We start from the raw sequence: 19559 nt of genomic DNA, 5'->3' as shown, positions 1-19559 counted from the left end.
ACAAAACATTCACCAAACTCTGTACAGCTGTATATGCTGGATATGTATGCAAGCATTTTTTTTGATCAATAAATACAACAAATAAACATACACAGTTCAAATTAACAGCAAAACTAAAACATTTGTAAAATAAAGCTCATAAATTAAGACTATGTATAGACACTGTGTTCTTTTCAGTTCAGGTTGTTCTTTGTTGTTTCCATGGAGATATTACCCATCCAGCAGACAGAACGACTCTCACCTTTCTCTCTCTCAGTGTCGTTCTGCCTTTCACATTTATATTGAGGCTGTATGTGCGAGAACAGAACCACTCAGCACAAAGTTAAGCAGCCTAACTTTATACCAATAGGTTCTCTTGTCTAGAAGTCATTAGGAGGTGTTGACAAAATGACAGCGTCTCTGCTTAGAAAAAGCCAGTTGCTTTCTGTAATGCTCGTCATCCATCCAAGTTCTCGGTGGACATGCTTGTTGTTGTTTTTTTTTTGGAAGAAGAATGAATAATATAACATGGTCAACTGTATTTTCACTCAGGGAAACATGCTGGGACATGCTAGTCTTTTGCACATACAAACACATACACAAACACACATCTGGTGTGTGGGTCACTTCAGGATGCCTTCTCACAGCAAGTTTTACACCAGGTTGAGGAGGTCTGTTTGTCAGGAAGTGACCAGAGTCAGACATGGGAGACAAACAACTTGTCTTGCCTTCTTGTGATAATGAAGCCTTTCTATTGTCTCTGCCTTACAATTCTGAAGAAGAAATGCACTATATGAAAACAGTAGAGCACAGGCACAGTGAAATCTAAAAAAAAAAAAAAATATTAAAGAGGCGTCTTCATGCTTTCATTTGGAAATCAGTCATCCAAATATTGTAACCCAGCCTCCCTCTTGTTCAGTTCCACTGGGTGAAGCTCTTCTTGCAAGATGCACAGAGAAGTAGTTTAGTTTACACACCATTTCCATCTCTGAACAAAATAGTTGGTATGCGCCAACACACAGATATGACAGCAAAACGTGCCAGGGGCTAATTGGCCTCATTTGGTTGTCAAGGCAAACAACGTCCCAAGACTTTGACAATGGAAAGTTTATGCAAAGTTTTCCCAACACAGAACGTCTTTTAAAGCACAAAAAATCCAAAACAAAACAGTGAAAGCTTTGCTGCTGGATATCTTCAATATTAAAGATGGAAGAAGAAGCCTTTTGATGAAATTGCACAGAAAGCAGGAAATCGTCACAGCTGGAATCCAGCACATCACACAGGAATTCTGTAAAGAAAGCAGACAACACATGATATTTTAAATGATTTCATTTTGAAGTTGCTTTTCCTATTAAGGCATAAAATCCCACTGTCCCAAACAGAACAAACCACATTTTTGCTAAATGGACTCAAACAATGAAGAGCAGGCATTTTCCCAAAACACTTCAATTGGCGACAGACTGCAGGAAAAAAAATAAAGATAAAGTCCAGATGCTCACTCCTGAGCCTGGCCATTTGTTCTCCTACTTTTCCTGTCATCCTCAAGGAAAAACAGTTTGAGAAGGACAGGTCATGTGCTCACACCTGTTTGAATGTCATGCGAGGGCAATACAAACTCTAAAATATAGCCAGTAGAACCTGGAAAATTCTTACTTTGACATCACCTGGCTATGCCACTGATCTACAATAATCATGGTTTCTGTAAGAGCAGCGGTGGAAAGTGACAAACTACATGCACACTTGTTACAGTACTTAAGTACATCCATCCATCTTCAACCGCTTACTCCTTTTCAGGGTCACAGGGAACCTGGAGCCTATCCCAGGAAGCATCAGGCACAAGGCAGGGTACACCCTGGACAGGGTGCCAGTCCATCGCAGGGCACAATCACATACACACTCACACACCCATTCATACACTACGGACACTTTAGACATGCCAATCAGCCTACCCCTTTGGACTGGGGGAGGAAACCGGCGTACCCGGAGGAAACCCCCGCAGCACGGGGAGAACATGCAAACTCCGCACACACGTGGCCCTGGTGGGAATCGAACCCCCAGACCCTGGAGGTGTGAGGCGAACGTGCTAACCACTAAGCCACCGTGCACCCTACTTAAGTACAATAAATAATGAATTTTTATTAAGCTGAATTAAGCTGCATTACTTGTCTGGAAGCTAGACAAACGCTATTGTGTTAAGCATTAATTATAGGCGGGCATGAAATATTTAAGATAATGTGCAAGGGGAATCTGTGCTAGATGGCTAACTATGTAGCTAGAACCATGTATGAATTAACATGAGCTAGTTAGCTAAACAAACCAAGCATGCTAGTGAAACTCCATCAGCTAGCCAGCTAACGTTCCCTTTTTTATATATTGCTGATAATCAACAGTGTTGAATGAACGGTGTTCATTTCAGCATAATGCATAACAAGAACACCAATTCTTTTACTCAAGTGAATTACTATTGCATGTAATCACGCCTGTGTGTTTTGCACTCTTTCCATCGCTGTGAAAGAGGAACTTAAAGGTCCTAACAGGAAGCTATCAACCATCAAGTCCAAGTTTTGAGAACTGCATAAACAATAGCAATAAAAACAATCTATCAAGTAAGTACTAAATTACAGTCAGTGATTATTATTTTTTTTGTTTAAATGTATTTCTTTTTTGCTAAACTGACTGGTAGTCATTGTTCAGTCAGTTTATTTTTATATTGTTTATTTCCTAGTCAGGAATACATTTAAAGTCCAACAATTGACAGAACTTCTTGTCTTGTTGACCGACATCAGATAGAAAGACATATGGTTCTCTTTTTACTCCCTCACTGGAAGACATTGTTAAAGATCATATCCTTTTTTTCATATCCATTTTGAAGGATTATTTCCTCTGTATATAACCGATTTGCACTTGGTAAAAGAAGCCAGATTTCAGACCATGAGCTCATCTAAGTGGTATAGAGACTGTGAAACTGTAATGGGAGAAATAACCAGACCTCTCCCTGAAATATGTTGACAGTTTCAAAAGCTTCTTCTTGAGTGGTTAACCTAACACACGTACAGCGCAGATTATTGTACTGTATATAAGTCAAATTACATTGTTTACTGCTTTTCATTAAATCCTCAGCTGACAGCAAACTAATTTGTTCCTTAGTTTGTTTAAATACATTTTATTGGCTACCTGCTTCTACAGTGAGGAACAGGATTAACAAATCAGGATTGTGCATTTTTCGTGTTCTGTATTAAAGATACTAGCCATCTAGGTACACTCTGACCACAGGCATGTCGAGGTGATCGTCAGTAAATTAATAACAACTATTACAGCTTTTACAAGCTATATGTTTGGCTTTTAGAACAGATTTCAGTACCTACACAGAGCAGAGTTATTACTCGTAAGATGTCAGATACTTCTTTATTGCTTTACATTGCCAATCCTAACCCTAGATATTTATTCTAAATAGTATCACTTTTGTCAGAATTAGCATTAACCATAATATATCCTATTTAGTTCACTACATTAACTAGTCAAACATTTCCTGGTGTAATTTTGCTATTATTTCAGTGATCATTTGTCACATAACCTCCTCATATACTGTTCAGTTTGTTATTAATGTGCTTTCCTAACTCATGGTGTTATATCACCATCAAAGGTGTTACAAGTATAAGCTCTGGCTTTGAGATCATATTTCACTGTCAAGAATCAGAACCTTCCACATTTATACACGGCACAAATTATCATAAACAATTATTATGCAGGATAACATAAGCTTTGTTAGCATTAGGTTTAGTAATTAAGCTCTTATGTTGTGCATTACAATTGCCAGTTGGCTGGTTGTTTCTTCCTCAAGCCACTGTAATGTAATTTTTTTTTTCTTCAGCAGTGATGATCAAATCACTATGATCTGCTTGTGGGTTATTTTACAGGCAATTCAAATCATGGTGATGTTGCCTCAGTGCTTGAGGTCACATTTTCTTGCTTCTGATGCAGCAATATTCTGGTGCTCGAACCAATCTGATCCAATTTTTCCAGAGAACTCTGTTTTAAGGTGGAACATTCAGATTAGGTTCCAGATTAAGGACCTACACCAGCACATTTTACTTGTCTTTTTTCTGGTGTGCTTTTACCAGCCAACTATTTTTATTCCTATTACCATGAAAGTGGTCACAGCCCAGTTTTTAGCAATTTGCTAGAGCCTGAGAAATAAGGAAAAAAAAGGGATGCTAAAATCCAACTACCTATGTATCCATCAATCCATACACCCACTCATTATCCAAGTACGAATGGAGCTTACCCAGGAACTGAACTGGAAACAAAGCATTCCTATAAGCACAAGCCCTGCTTTAAGACAGCATGGGGCAACTTTTGTCAGTGCAACAGGGTAATGATGGCCTGATGATAAATCAGAATTATGCAATTAATGGCACAATTTAAGTTTTTTTCATTTTTAAATGCCTCAAAGGAATCAGCACGATAATGCAAGTCAAAACCTGGAGATTGTGCAAGGCAAAACCTGTGCAGATATCATGAGCTAGCTAGGTATCTAACAAATCTAGCAAGCTACTGAAACCCCAGCAGCATTTGGCTAAGTTAACAGCCAGCTAACATTACCTTTTACCTTTCTGTATGTGTATTGTTGATAACCACTGTGGTGTTTACTTTAGCGTAGCTCATTTGGGTAGTTCTACTTTAGGTCTACTTTAGCACTTCCTAGGCTAGTGTTTGTGTGCTCTTTCCACCACAGCTGGCAATATTTACAATTATTTTTATTCTCTGGCAGGACATGAACTGATAAGAAGGAGCAACAGAGATAGCTGACTGGTTCATGAACTCAACTTCACAGCGTGAGGTGTCTTGCACATATGCCAATGAGAACTGGTCAGTTTTGCACACTGGCTATAGGATAATCTCTGAAGAAAATAGAAGATGCAGAGCTGATGCATTGTGACAGCTGTGGTATTTGTGTGCTTTTGCGTGGGTGTGAGGAATTAACCAATAGGCACTGTTTTTTTTGCAGCAGGAAGGATGCCTGTAGCCATCTTTCTCCCTTGATCTAGGGTTGAGAGAAATGCACAAGAAAAGGCAAAGGAGATCTTTGTTTACTCTTCTTATTCTAATCCTCCCCCTCTCAACTCATCCTCCCTTCCTCCGTTCTCTTCCCCCCACCCACTCTTTTGGCCAGTGGTGAACCATTTTATTGTTGAGGGGTTGGGGGGCAGCTGCTAAGAACACGTCATGGTAATTGAAATGCATAGGAATGTCCCAATGAAGCAACGAAAGGACCTCCACTTTGAAATGAACTGCCCTGTCGAGGTGGGCGGCATTCCAGTTACAGATACACACTAACAGACTGGGTCACTGAGTAATGATGGATTGAATACTCAACATCAGGGGGTCAGGAATGAAATAAACACACTTGGAGGTCTCACGCCTTCTTCTTCCCCTGTTTTTAAAAGATTTGACTCACTCCTACTCCCTTTTTCCTGTTATCTAGCCAGTGTGTAGGGGTGTAATAAGAGTTTGTTTCGTCTACTGGACTGCAACTGCTTAGACATTCAAATCTGCTTCAGTGTATGACTTGTTACAGCCATGTGGAAATAATACAAATGCAAAGACATAATACAAATTTAAAATGCTCTGTTGTTATACAAGTATGGTTTTATGGTCTGAATAATGAATGTCTTCTGCTTTTATCTGACTTCAGTCGATTGAAAACCATGAGACACTCATGAGTTTCAGTTACAGTCCATATGCTCCCAAGAACAACTCCATTGCTCAGACATTGAGGAAGTGAAACTCATTGAGAATGTTTTGTCACGTCTTGCATGTTCCCTTGAATCCTTCTTTCTTCCTCTTTTTTTCTCCTGCAGATGAACCTGGCACAAGTTTTTGTTATAGATCATATGATCAGTTATAGATTAGTCAAGAACAACATGAGAATGCACACTACCTTCACACTCCCCCAAAATGTTTTCCTTAGTATAGATGTTCTTATACTTCCCTCTTGCTCCATTGCCTTTGTTTAATAAACTCTCCAGAAGTTTGTTTTCTCTGAAGCAGATTAACCACTGCATTATGCCTCATATAGCATGCCACATATTAAGATTTTGATAAGCTAGCTCTATGTATCTGTTTCTCTGTTGTCCTTACCCTCCTTCCTTTCTTATTCTCACCAACACTTCCCTCCTCTCTCCACCCTCATACAAATTTGTCCCTCAGGGACACTAAAAGTCTTCTATTCTGTTTCAATTACCGTTGGTGCTCAGCCCCATGCTGCAAACTCATAATTCATCCTGTCATCACTGGTGACATCTCCAAAACACACACACACACACACACATATAGATCTTATTCAATCTTAATTTAACAAACTGTTCCATCATATAAGACAAAAGATGTTCCTGCTCTGTCTCAGAAAAGATAAAAGGCTGAATCTTGAGCTCTAGGACTGAAAATGTATGCTGGAAGACTGCACCATTTTTACGGTCCCATACGTAAGCATTCAGTTCAACCATACAACATTGTCGTGTGTGTTGTTTTAATCATATATGTGCACTCCTAACATCTAACTGACCCATGGACACTAACTATAGTGTGCAGCATCCTCTAAAGAAAGAAGTACAGTAAATTATAGCCATACAAGATATGTAGCTATGCTATCATCTCCTTAAACAGCAATATGCTTGGATTATGTTGATGCTACACTCCTAAATTGACTCCATTGTGTGCAGAATAAAAAAACAAAAATAAAAAAAAACACAAAACAACTGTATGCCAAGAAGAAAATACAAATGACCACATCAAAGCAGAGGACAGCTGGCTGAAATCCGACCAAGAGACCCCTTAGAGAAATCTAATTACTCTAATTAATACTGAATTGGTTCTAATTTAATAAGGATTTTTGTCTCTATACATAGACAAGGGCATAGATAGAATTTTTGAGCGAATGTAAGAAGTGTCAATTTGAAGAAAATCCCAAGAGCTATGAAAAGATACTGTAGGTAATCAGGTTTTAAAATAACCAGGATAAACAACACTGTACCAGCCTTTATTAGGGACAATCTATTCCCATCAAATTTGGGACTTTCAATGACAGTGGATTAATAGGTCTTCTTAAACATTTATGTTTGAATGGATGTTTCAAGCTTTTCTCTTTCCACGTATGCCCAGATTTTCTCTTTCCATGTATGCCCATGTGTATAGCTTTGATATAGAATTCTTTCCTTTAGCTGCTTGTATATTTACAGAGATGAAACTTCACTGACTTTTACATTAGCAAACCTACCTTAAAGGATGAAGGAAGGTCAATGGACATGCAACTGTCAGGCTGGGAGGTGTTTCCAGGTGCTAACGAAGGCAGTGGGGATCAAGGAATAGGGTACAGTGGTTATGCTGTTCCAGGCATCCAGTGTGGGATCATAGCAGTCTAGGGTTTTGCAGCGCTGCGTTCCAAAATAGCCACCAACTACGTAAAGTTTGTTCCCCGAGGCTACTGCCTGGCAGCTCATTCGCTTAGCTGTAACGTCACCTACTTTAGTCCACTGGTAGGTCTCGCTGCTGAATTTGTAGGCCGAGCAAGCTGAGAACTCAGTGTCACCACCCATGACAAAGATCTGGTTCCCCAAAACAGCAGCAGCTGTGTAACGCCATGGCTGTGGGCAAGATGCTGGGACAGTCCAGTGGTTTTCCACCGGGTCATAACACTGGACCTTCGGTAGCTTATCATGGGTTACGCTTGTTCCTCCAAAAGCAAATAACTTAAGCTTTACGCTGACTACTGCGGCATTGCTGACGCCCTCACGTAGCGGTGCAACCATGCTCCACTTGTTGGCAACTGGGTCAAACTGCTCCACCTGCTTCAACGACACAGATGGTGAAGCTGGAAGGCAACCAGTTGCAGCCGTATGACCTCCAACTACATACAGGCAGTGGCGCAGTTCAGCTGAACCATGGCCAAATCGAGCTATCAGCATGGGAGCTGCTTTTGACCACTCTTCATGCAAGGTATCGTACACCCAAACATCCTTGGACACACCGTTCTCTGAGCCCCGACCACCTGTCACATAGACTTTGCAACCAATAGCACAAGCACTGAACTCCTTTCGTGGACTGGGAATATCTGCTTTTGGTATTATTTCTTTGGCCTTCTGGTCCACTAAATACAGTTTGTCACACATAAAGGTAGGACCACCTAGCAGGAAAAGGGCATGGCTAGTCTTGCGGGGCCTGGCACAAGGACTGTTGACCACGCCGTCATTCTGCAGTATACGTAGCTTGCAGCGGATTGCTTCATCCACCAACTCTTTGCTTTTGGCTTGTGAGTTGATAAGCTCCTCTGTGGAGACATTCTCCATGAGGAAGATGGCTGGCAAGAGGGCTAGACGTACAGTGCGCAACAGCTCTGGTAAGTCGCAATGTCGCCGTTCCAAGTCATAGTTCACCCAGTTAAGTGCAGATTCATAGACTAACCGCTCATCCTCTGTCTCCAGCTCTTCGTGTGAGAGCAACTGGACTATCATGTCCTTGGGAAGTTGCAGGAATTCCTCTGTCTTGCAGATAGCTGGGAAATTACTGAGACACATGTTCCAGGAAAGCTGGGACAGCTGGGTGCAGTGGTGGGCATCAGACAAAAGCAGCATGCCAAGGCAGTTGGATGGGTGAAGGTTCTTCTCCAGGAACTCAGCACAGGCATCACGGATGTCCTGGAACTCTAACATGTCACCTGCCTCCAGCAGAGACTCAGCATTCTCTTCATTGATGACTACCCGGGACGAGTAAGCGTAATCCAAAAGCAGTTCTAACACCTGGTTCACACAGAGCAACACTAATGTTAGACTAATTTGGAAAACAATTATTGCATTAATTTCTTTTGTAATAGGTCTTAATAGGACTTAAATATCCTTAAATGTTCCCTAATTGGTTGTGTTTCAATAATAACAACTCACTAACACTAAAATCTTGAACTACATTACTTGCAGTACCTCTGGATGTATGGAGTCTCTGAAGTCCACCTCCTTGGCTTGGCTCTCTCTTAACCCGCCACTGAACATTGCCTCAAAGTACCGGCTGCAGGCAGCCAGCACAGCGCGATGGCACGGGAAGGAGCGCTTGCCTGCATGCAGCAAAACGTCTGTGAAGAGCCTCTGCTGCCGCAAGACATTTAGGTGCATCAAGACACTGTCGGCATATGAGGACTTGTGGAAAAGGTAGATGTTCATGGAGCCAGTGCTGGCTCGTGACTTGCGGTTCTCATGGACACAGACAGACATTTTCATTGAATCCTATAAGATGGTAAAAACAGCTGCAGTCAGAATACATGACTTCTTAATACAGACTAGTTCATACATTAACGAACGAGGTCAAATGGATGTACAACTCCACTGGATTTATATTGTAGCACAGCGAATAACTCTAGGTTTGTAGATTAGCCTACTCACTAAAAGAATTAATCACATATGGGCCAATTAAATGATCAACATCAGCAAAATCAGATTAGGAAAAGATTACAGAACATGATGTCATTCTGCAAACACACAAAAAACACTGGATAGCAGTAGTTCTGTCTCTGATGTCTAGGCCCCTGGAATGTGAGCGAGTTTAATCATTGCCAGGTGTTCAAAGGCGGACGGAAAGGGAAAAGAGGAGGACAGAATTTTTAAAAGTAAAACACTACAGCACAGAGTATAGGGGGGAAGGAGACATTGGGTGCAAAGTCAACATCAAGTGTGTCAGTGTCACCGGCTGCCATCTGGTTGCACGTATAATGCGCGTTCAAATTCAATCTGTCGTCATTTCTATGTAACTGATATAGATCCCTCTGTCCCTGCCGGCTGTCGTCGTCCCTCCAGGGTAGATGTAATTGTGTTTCTGTCAGTGCTGTACACAGCCTAATGTAGTTCTTAACTGCTTTACTTCAGTGGCATACAACCTAAGTTGCTACATGCCACCTGATGCTGTCTGATAATGCATTTAAATGGGGTTGAAGCTGCAAAGGAGCATGTTGTTGACTAAAATCATTCCGCAGCACTATTCTTTAGAACAGCCTTATATCGAGGCACATATAGCCAAGTAGATAAATAAGAAGAGCTTATAATACAAAATCTTGCAGAAAAAGTCCCTGTGGGTCTCTACTGGTCATTTGTTGCCTACTATTGGTGGCATGCTATGTCTAGTGGATATTATTAAGGTCCAATAATGATAATGGTTTGCTAATGGTTTGTAATGGCATTTGTAGTTGAATCCATTAGAATTTCTGTGATGGTTTCTATAGCTTGTATTTTTTTTCCCCAGCAAAGCAGTGCAGCAAACTATATATACATATATGTTGTGTGTGTGTATAGCATATAAATATTAAGCCTTTCCAACTTTAATACACAATAGTAAAGTTTATTTTGACTTCAGTGTTTCGTTATACATTGTCCATAACATATTTGCAAACTATTTGAACATTTCTTTTCCTTTTTTATTTGTTTTTACTATGCTACTGAATTATGAATGAATTGCATTTCTTTAAAATACACGTCGGATGGCGTGCATAAAGTAGTCGCTCAGTAAATAGCCAAGTGGAAATGAGTATATAAATACCTCTTTATGACAAAGCAGGAGTTCAATACTGTCCGTTGTAGTCCTCGAGCATGCCAAACCGCACAGAGCCACGCTGCGGTCGCTGTTTAATCCTCGCGCACCAGTATTCAGTCCAGCGCGTGCAATATTTAATGATCAGGTCTCTCATCAGTATATAATTTTAATATATAGCTTGAGTTCTGGTCTCGCGCTTATGCCGAGCTCGTGCTGTTGAACACTTTCTGCTGTCTCCAGGCGCGTGGAAGTGTGTCTTGTCCGCGGCAGAAGGGGTGTGTTTTAATCGAAACAGAAAGGCGGGGCGCGTGCTAAGAGACAGACAGACAGAGAGACAGAAAGAGAGAGAGAGAGAGAGAGAGAGATGCAATAGGTAATATGTTGGTGTTTCAATAAAAGTACAGAGCTATAGGATGCTAGTAGAGATAAGCAGTTCTTCAATTCACAGTCAAGGATTCGTTCAAATTCAACAGTAAAAACACAGTTTGATTTTAAGGACAGGTGTATCCAGCCAGATCCAGTGCTGGCTCAGTAGTTTAAGGCGTTTGGCATTTGATTGGAAGGGCATGAGTCCAAAATCCAACACCAGAAAGCTGCCACTGCCAATGTTTCCTTCTCAGAACCAATCCTCACATAAATAACTATCGGTTAAATAAATAACTATACATTTTTGGAAATGTATGGATTTGAAGAAGACCTCTCTGGTAGACATGTTATCGCAAGCAATATGAATTTGTGCTGTTGCCTCTTCCTCACAGGGATTCAATGTTAGTTGCAAACAGAAAGCCAATACACAATCAAGGAATTTTTAAGGTTGTGTCCCAATAGAGGATCAATAGCTACACACTATATAAAACCCTATAACGGAGGGTTTCCATTTTACAATATATTACAAGAAGAGCCCATTATTAAATTTCTTAATTCCTTTATCCAACATCTTGGTAGCTTCAATACTGTCAAAAGTTGGTCAATAATGTGCACTTGTTGCTGAAAAAGTAGAAGGCTCTATATATATATGTGTGTGTGTGTGTGTGTGTGTGTGTGTGTGTGTGTGTATATATATATATATATATATATATATATATATATATATATATATATATATATATATATATATATATATATATATATGCGTGTGTGTGTGTGTGTGTGTGCGTGTGTGTGTGTATCTGTCCCCATATGTATGCATAATGGTTTGCCCCACATCATTATTATGTGTATATACTAGCAATAACATGCAATAATTTGGAATATTGCAATTTAGTCATTAGTATCTTTAGACAGTAAAATCAGTAGTCACCTGTGTCCAATTATGAGGCACATTGTCTAACACTCATTTGGTCCCTTTTTTATTTCACTGTTTAGGGAACTGCAAAATGGACCCTTGAGACTTCTGTTCATTTGAACTGAAGAGGCGTTGGCCTCCAAGTGCACACTTTTCTTCACACTGAGCAAATATTGAATGAGACTGACACCCAGCATATTTAGCATCTTATTCAATGTTGTTCCTACATTTATTAATTACTAATAATTTACTACTTACCTATCCATATTCAAATTCCAAGAAATTAATTCTGGTGTAGTTCAGTTTACTTTGCATATCTTTGTATTTTATGAATGATGACGATCAACTGAGGACCAATGAGATACATGATATCCAAAGCACAATAAATAGACAACTAATGTACTCTGTGTGAACTATAGGATCAGTATGCATTATGTTTGGTTTATCTAGTTTCTGTTTTTTATAAGACTTTGAGACTAATGTCTGCAGATGTTCTTCTTTGTAAATTTAGATTATAATATAGATGAACTTCCAATACATGCTCGCTTGGAGAGCTGTATGCCTTTCCCTTATAAACGGTTCTTGAATTAAATACATTTTAGACTTGAAAGAGTGTTATAGAGAGGAACATTCAGAACAGGGGTATACAACCTAATCTACCCAGAGGCAGTATCATTCCAGTGTTACACAAGCTATGCAACCAACAGATTCAAGCACTTATTTAATCAACTGGCCTCAGTCTTGAAATCACTGATGACTGTACTCATGCTTAGCTGGAATGAAAACCTGCAGCGACACACTGCCCCTCTGCAGATAAGAATGGACTAATCTCATTTAAAGTGTAACAGCGCCCTCTGCTGGATAAATTGTAAAACGTATAGAAAACAAATAGTTTCTGAATATAGAGTATTTAACCAAGAGGTCACCAACCCTCTTCCTTGAGATCTATTTTCATGCACGTTTCATCCCCAACCAAAATCTAACACAGTTGTTTTAGCTGATAAAGAACTTCTTAAGACTATCAGTGCATTTACATGGACAACAATGACTACGTTTACATGGACAGCAGTAATCTAGTTATTGACCTTACTCTGAGTAAGATAATAATGTGATTAAGGTGTTTACATGAGTTGCTTTTAGAATACTCCTGTCATGTTACATGTTTTAGAGCATAATTAGATTAACAGTCTGCATCATTATGTCACCGCGCCACGCCGTCCGACGTCCCTCCAGAATTTCATGTATCAACATACAGTTCATTTTCGTTATGGTACCGTATACAGTTTTGGGTGTTTTTATTAATTTTTTTTTACGAACGCTTTAAGTGCAGTTAATTATTTGTCATGCTATATGTGCTAATAGACAACTGCTTGAAGCCGTGGGCTGCGTCCCAAACCGCGTACTTACCGTCTATACAGTAGCCGAGATTCATGTATTTTTCCCCACTACAGGCCTATAGCAGGCAAGTATGCAGTTTGGGACGCAGCCAAACTCTCTTGTTCGCCATAAAACATAAAACTGCTGTGTGTGATCGTGTCCTGTCGCAAAATGCGGTGAAAACTCACACACGACATTCATAATGTGATTAAGGTGTTTACATGTCTGTAATACACGTCCATAATGCGCCTAAAACAGGAGTACTCCACCTGTCTTAATTCGATTATTGCTGACTTCGAATATGACCTTAATTAGATTAAGGTAATTAAAAATTGCTGTTTACATAGTAGTTTCTTAATCAAAGTATGGTCTTAATCGGGTTAAGAGTGGATTATTGTTGTCCATGTAAACGCACTGAATGATTGGCACAATTATGATTGGTCAGATGGGCACCTAAACATTGCAGCACACCAGCTAGCTTAGACTCACACCAACTCTACCGCCTTTATAGGGTTCTGTTACTTTTGTCCTAATTGAACTAGTCTTATTTGTCTTCATTTATGGATTTGTTTTGTAATGCTTTCTTTATTATGAAATGACTGATTACAGCAGCTTCTCCACCTCTTTGCTATTACATAGTGTTCTCTATTGATCACACTGTGTTCAACCCAAGTTGAGGCGTGATCAGTTGCTGCAGCCACTGCACCAGCTGGAGTGAAGAAGACTTCTCTGGTTTAAGCAACACCGACAATTTACAGTAACATTGAGTCTCAGCCAAAGGACAGAATAAAGTGTTCATTTGGAATATTAAGGTTAGTTATGCCTGGCGCCAAGGCTTCAAACTCGAGGCTTATGTTAAAATCACTAGACTGTTTGCTCTGAAGAACTGTGGCTTGCTTTGGGCTGGGAACAATCATGTGACTCATGACAGGTGAACCACTTTGCTGCTTCATTCAGTCAGCGAACCATCAGACCAGTTCGACTTAATAGGCAAAGGGTTGAAAATTTCTTGTGGATTATAGTAGGAGGTGCTGTTTAAGGATTTGACTGGTTCAATTTCAGAACAGTATCATCTATTACTTGTCTATTACAGGTCTATTTGGTGAGGAATAAAATATAACAAGGCATCCTGTTATTGGAAAATAATCAAATGCAACCCCATGCAAAGCAGCATAATGATTTTATTTAATGATATAAACATGCAGGAAGATATCTGGTTGTGGGGCTTTCTGAGCTTTTGTACCTGTTGCTTACTGTTATGGACACCAACATGATAATTTCTCTTTTTAAAAATGCAAAAATAGTTAATTTCATCACTAATCACTCCAGGGAAAATTATATTTATTTTTGATGACTCAACCTGTACTAGTCTTATGTTCATCCAATTCAATGTTCTGTTATATATGCATGTACTTGTATGTTGAGACGGGTCTTGCTCTACAGTAACAGCTTGTTAGCAGCAAACAAGGTTTGTCTGTGCATTTTTGGTTGTCTTCCCGCACACTATTCCCTTTTCAAACCACTGCTTGGTTGAGGAAAAAAACCTGTGTAATGTTTATTTAGAAGAGGGTGGAATCTGTGTAAGTTGACGGTTATGTGACATGAGTCAGGAATTTTCGATGAGTGTTTTAGCAACTTAGAGCTGGAGTGTTGCAACCTCAGATTGATCAAGAACATTATTCTGCCTTTATACAACATCAGTAAGCCTTTATCTTCCATGTAAATGCCAGATACCTCCTAGTGTTGACCCTGTATCTCTGCCTCTCCTCAGCTACAATAACTATGGCATAAAACACATGCAGCCTTTTCATCAATCAAATGTTTGAATAATTTGTTTTCACAAAAGTCTGGCAGGAGAAGTAACATGGGCTGAGCGAGAGGAAACCAAGGGCCTGTACCATGTAGCCGGTTTAGGTGGCTAGCCAGGTAAGTTTCAGTTTAGTTTGTGCCAACCCTGGGTTTTCGGTATGAAAGTGGTTTGGCTTTTACCGGTTTTCATCGCCATAGTAACGTACGCTCCACGGCTAACCTGCTCCAGGGCAGGTTATGTTCTGGGTAAGAGAACTCAAACCCAACTTGGTCCAATCAGCTGTGAGCAAAGTGACATATAAGTGACACAACTAATTCAACTCTCCAGCGCAAACTGTAAGAAGAGCACTTCGCAGAGAAAGAGTTTTTAGCATGCCCGTAGACAGGGGGGTTTGGGTAGTACAAACAAACCCCCCCCCCCCCCCCCCGCCAAAGGTCCAGAATTTAAGCTCGTTTTTGTGTATTCATTAATATCATCCTCTACAGGAGTATTACATGTGCAATAACTGATATTATGCACTCATAACAAAAACTGGAGGCCAACGACATCCAGCTGGATAGTGAGTATGGGGCGAAAGAGAGACGGAAGAGAAAGCAGGCAGCAGCGTCATTGTATATTGCAGAATATTGAACATATGTTGAACAATATTTAACCTAACAGTTGAGGTAGTTGACGCTAGCTACGTGCTAGCTAACAGTTGTCAAGCCCAAAAGGAGCAGAAGGTAGCCAATGTGAAAACATTAGCTACTCATGTGTGTCTGTGTCTGTCAGGATTACGCAAAAACTACAAGACCGATTTTCACAAACTCAGTGGAGGGGTGTAGCATGGGTCATGGAAGAAGACAGTAAATTCTGACCATTATCCGTCCACTGGAACTAGCTAGCTGCAGTGACCGATTCAGAAGGTTTTTACCCTGCATATGTGTGATGTGTGTTTCTCTGTTTTGGTGCTCCATTCGTGTGTGTGTGTGTGTGTGTGTGTGTGTATGTGTGTGTGTGTGTGTGTCTATGTGCTCACGCAGTATAGGCCAAATAAATAAAGGTTCTTTACCCTTTAAAACAAGCTTACTCTATTGACAAATTATAAGTTAGTGATCCTATAAATGTTAATTTAAATTGAGTGATTTCTTCAAGTTTCACAACATGAAACAAAAGCACTTTAAAAATATATATATGTTAGCCTAATAGGTCTGTCGTAAATTTATGATTTGTGGTGAACTTTTTGTGGAGAAGTGTTGTTTATCCATGCCAAATAATATACAAGCAAATTTCAGATAATTAAACAGTCAAATGCACACCACACTACATCACTGGCCAGTGCTTATACTGTATATTTACAGATAATTCGCAACAGCTCAGGGAAGGTCAAGCTGATATGCAACAGCTCAGGGAAGATCATCTCTGAAGCAGTTCAACTTTATCAAGATGACTTACCTTCACCAGAGCTGATTGACCAGGAACTGAAACGCTGGAAACTGAAGTAGCAAAACAAGTCATCAGAACAAATGCCAACTTCATGTGCTGAGGCAATCAAAGAATGTGATGTGCTGATCTACCAAAGCTTCTCAAAATTGCTTGTAGTCTGCCAGTCACCTCATGTGAATGTGAGTGGTCAGCCAGCACTTTCCGGAGACTAAACACATTCATGTGTAGCAGCATGGGAGAGGATCCCTGGCCTTCATCCATACACACTATGACATGGCAGTCAACCTAGATGAAGCTGTGAACATATACAACCAAAACAAAGGCATGTGTCCATAAGCAACAGTTCATTCTCGTGCACGCGCACTCTCTGCAGCCGCCCGTGCATGACGCCGCCACAGTGCCATCTGCCGGCGAGAGCATGACAGAACACACCGCCAAAGGCGCTCCTTCCTGAGCGCCAACGAGCACCCCCCTCCAACGGTGGTCCTGGGCCCCTGTGTGATCTGTGTCTTGATGCATCGGAAAACAGGGCGGCCTCAGCCGGGCAGCAGACAGGTGGAGCACCACCCCCAGCGGGACTGGAGCTCGGAGGGACAACCTCAGCGGGGTTGGAGCTTGGAGGGACGACCTCAGTGGGGCAGGACAGCTTCCTCGGCTGGGCTGGATAGCGGGACAGCTTCCTCGGCTGGGGTGGATAGAGGGACAGCTTCCTTGGCAGGGCAGGACAGCGGGACAGCTTCCTTGGCAGGACAGGACAGTGAGACAGCTTCATCGGCGGGACAGGACAGCGGGACAGCCTCCTCGGCGGGACTGGACAGTGGGACAGCTTCCTCAGCAGGACAGGACAGCGGGACAGAGGACATGGAACTTTACCACGTGGCGCCATTACACCCATCAGTCTCTATTAGTCTCTGCTCTATGTGTCCGTAGGAAACAGTCTTAGCGTCCATACACACTCCGAGCACGTGCACACGCTTTCCCGGTGCTTGTGCATGTTGTCTTCACAGCGACCTCTGCCGGCGAGATCGTGACACATGCTCATTAAGATACCAGCAGACAAGCTAATCCAGCACAAATTAGTGTATAAAAAGTCACCAAAATAAAGTATTTGAACCTCATAATTAAATACAAAATAAGGGGGAAAACTGAAATAATGTCCACTTTTGAAAAAAAGACCTGGAAATCAAGCATCAGCCAGTCAAGTCAAGCTCAATGATTTTTGCTGGTTTGACAATTTGGAGATTAAACAGAATAGATTTGAGTAATGAGCTTCATTTGAGCTGCTAGTAGTGTATCACAACTGATCTGGCATTTCTTTATTTGCTTTATTTGCTCAGTGCTTTATGATCAATAATTTTTCTCAATTTATTTTGTGTAACTTATAAATTTCTTCATATTGAACAACCTAAAAGGACATGTACATACACTGTCATTATTTATTTGTTTATTTTTGCTGATTTTAATTGCTGTTTCTAAATGAATCCAATGATTAATAGCTGCAATTTTAAAGCAGTGGCATGCTGCTTGAACAAGTGATTAACTGGTACTGGCACAAACTTAAATCTGCTATGCTGCTTATTAAAAATAACCACAATAATAAATCAGATAACAGGAAGCAATGACAAGGCATGGAAATGAAGTACATCCTATGAAATCTTTTGTTTCTTTTTGTCTTGATGTTTTTTTAATGAGAACATGAGAGACATAAAATGGTATATCTACATATGCATAAAGATTTTTCTAATTGTTATTCATATATATGAAAGTTTTCGTATATGTAATACAAGGGAAAAAGAAAATAGTTCTTTCTGAAATCTGAAGGATGGATATGTCTTCAAAAAATTCACTTTCTTTGTTGCTCAACAGAATGATGTTATGAAATAGAAATACAGTTTTTCTGTCCTCCAAGATAGCACAAACAGAATCTGTAATCTTCCCTAGTAAGTAAAGTAATAAGTAAACAGGTCTGGAATTTTAAATATCAACCAATGAAGTAAGTCTATCCACAATGCCGAAGTCTAAACACACTGCTGCCACAATGCTAGACTGTTTTGTGGAATTCGTTTTAGGTTTACGCCAGATGTAATGCGACCCCTGTGCTCCAAACAGTTCCACTTTTGACTCATCAAAGCTCAAAACTATTTTTCACTAAGCATAGCTGAAAACTTTACAATGAACATCTGTTCCATTTGTCTTTGCTTGTTGATATTTTGGCAATTTACTTTTTCTTTTCTTTTCTTTTTACGATATACCAACTACCATGTCATTTTGCTTTTTTCTTCTGCAGGAGCAATGATGATAAATAAATAAATAAATACATCTAAAGAGAAAGGAGATGGGCTCAAGCCACCTTTCACAAAGCCATATTCCTACTGTAGTTCCACAATCACTTCTAGAGGTAGACAAATTTTCCCCATTCCCTCAATATGGAAGCCGTCTTGGAATTGTCTCTAGGACTGGGCTTACATCATTGCGGTCTTTCCCATGCCACTCACATGACTCTGGTTCTTGTGATGTCATTTTGCTTCTATTAGAATCTGCTGGGCCTATATAACTGCATGGTAGCAGCTAGAAACAGAAAGCCAGTGGCAGTTTTCTGGCTAGGATTAAGTGTTTTATGTGCTGTTTTTTAACCTGCTGATGTCCTAATGAAATGCTTTATTTTTCACTGACTTGATAAACATTCTCAAGACTTAAGAAGTTACTATTTTGAATATTTGGTTAGATGTAGGCCTTGATTAGAGATAGATATGGGCTATAATCTATATTAAAACCTGGTATGTCCCCTACTTTTTCACCAAGTAGTGCTGAAAACTTTACAATGTACATCTGTTCCATTTAACTGTGTTATAATGGTAATTGACTTTTTCTTTCCTTTTTTTTTTTTTAAGTACGGTAAGGAAAATCCATTACTGTTATACCATTAAATTCTGTTTATTAACTCTTAGTAAACATCTTCCTAAACTGCTTCATGGACATTCCATGACAATAAATGTAACTTTAAGTGAATAAAAAGAATCAGGGGTGTTGATAGTGGGTGGGGAAGAGTGACTGAGTACATATTGCCCTGGCATGTGAGGGGCCCTAGAAGATCCTGAAATTATTATTTTTTCA

General features: G+C 40.1%; 1 protein-coding gene across 1 annotated transcript in view; it reads right to left on the bottom strand.

Moving 5' to 3' along the window:
• Window positions 1-10835, bottom strand: part of enc1 (ectodermal-neural cortex 1) — a 13141-nt gene extending 2306 nt beyond the window's left edge. Inside the window, exons 1-4 of the mRNA XM_053618420.1 lie at window positions 10555-10835; window positions 8952-9251; window positions 7256-8774; window positions 1-1267 (exon numbers count right to left, since the gene is read on the bottom strand). The exon at window positions 1-1267 is cut by the window's left edge and continues 2306 nt beyond it. Of these exons, the coding sequence (XP_053474395.1) occupies window positions 7293-8774; window positions 8952-9245 (1776 nt within the window). The 5' untranslated portion in view covers window positions 9246-9251; window positions 10555-10835 and the 3' untranslated portion in view covers window positions 1-1267; window positions 7256-7292. The remainder of the gene's footprint in view (window positions 1268-7255; window positions 8775-8951; window positions 9252-10554) is intronic.
• Window positions 10836-19559: the final 8724 nt, after the last annotated feature.

Source organism: Ictalurus furcatus, chromosome 28 (assembly GCF_023375685.1).
Source record: "Ictalurus furcatus strain D&B chromosome 28, Billie_1.0, whole genome shotgun sequence".
NCBI lineage: Eukaryota > Metazoa > Chordata > Actinopteri > Siluriformes > Ictaluridae > Ictalurus > Ictalurus furcatus.
Note: the sequence above shows the minus strand (reverse complement) of the source record. Positions and strands in the feature narration are given on the sequence as shown.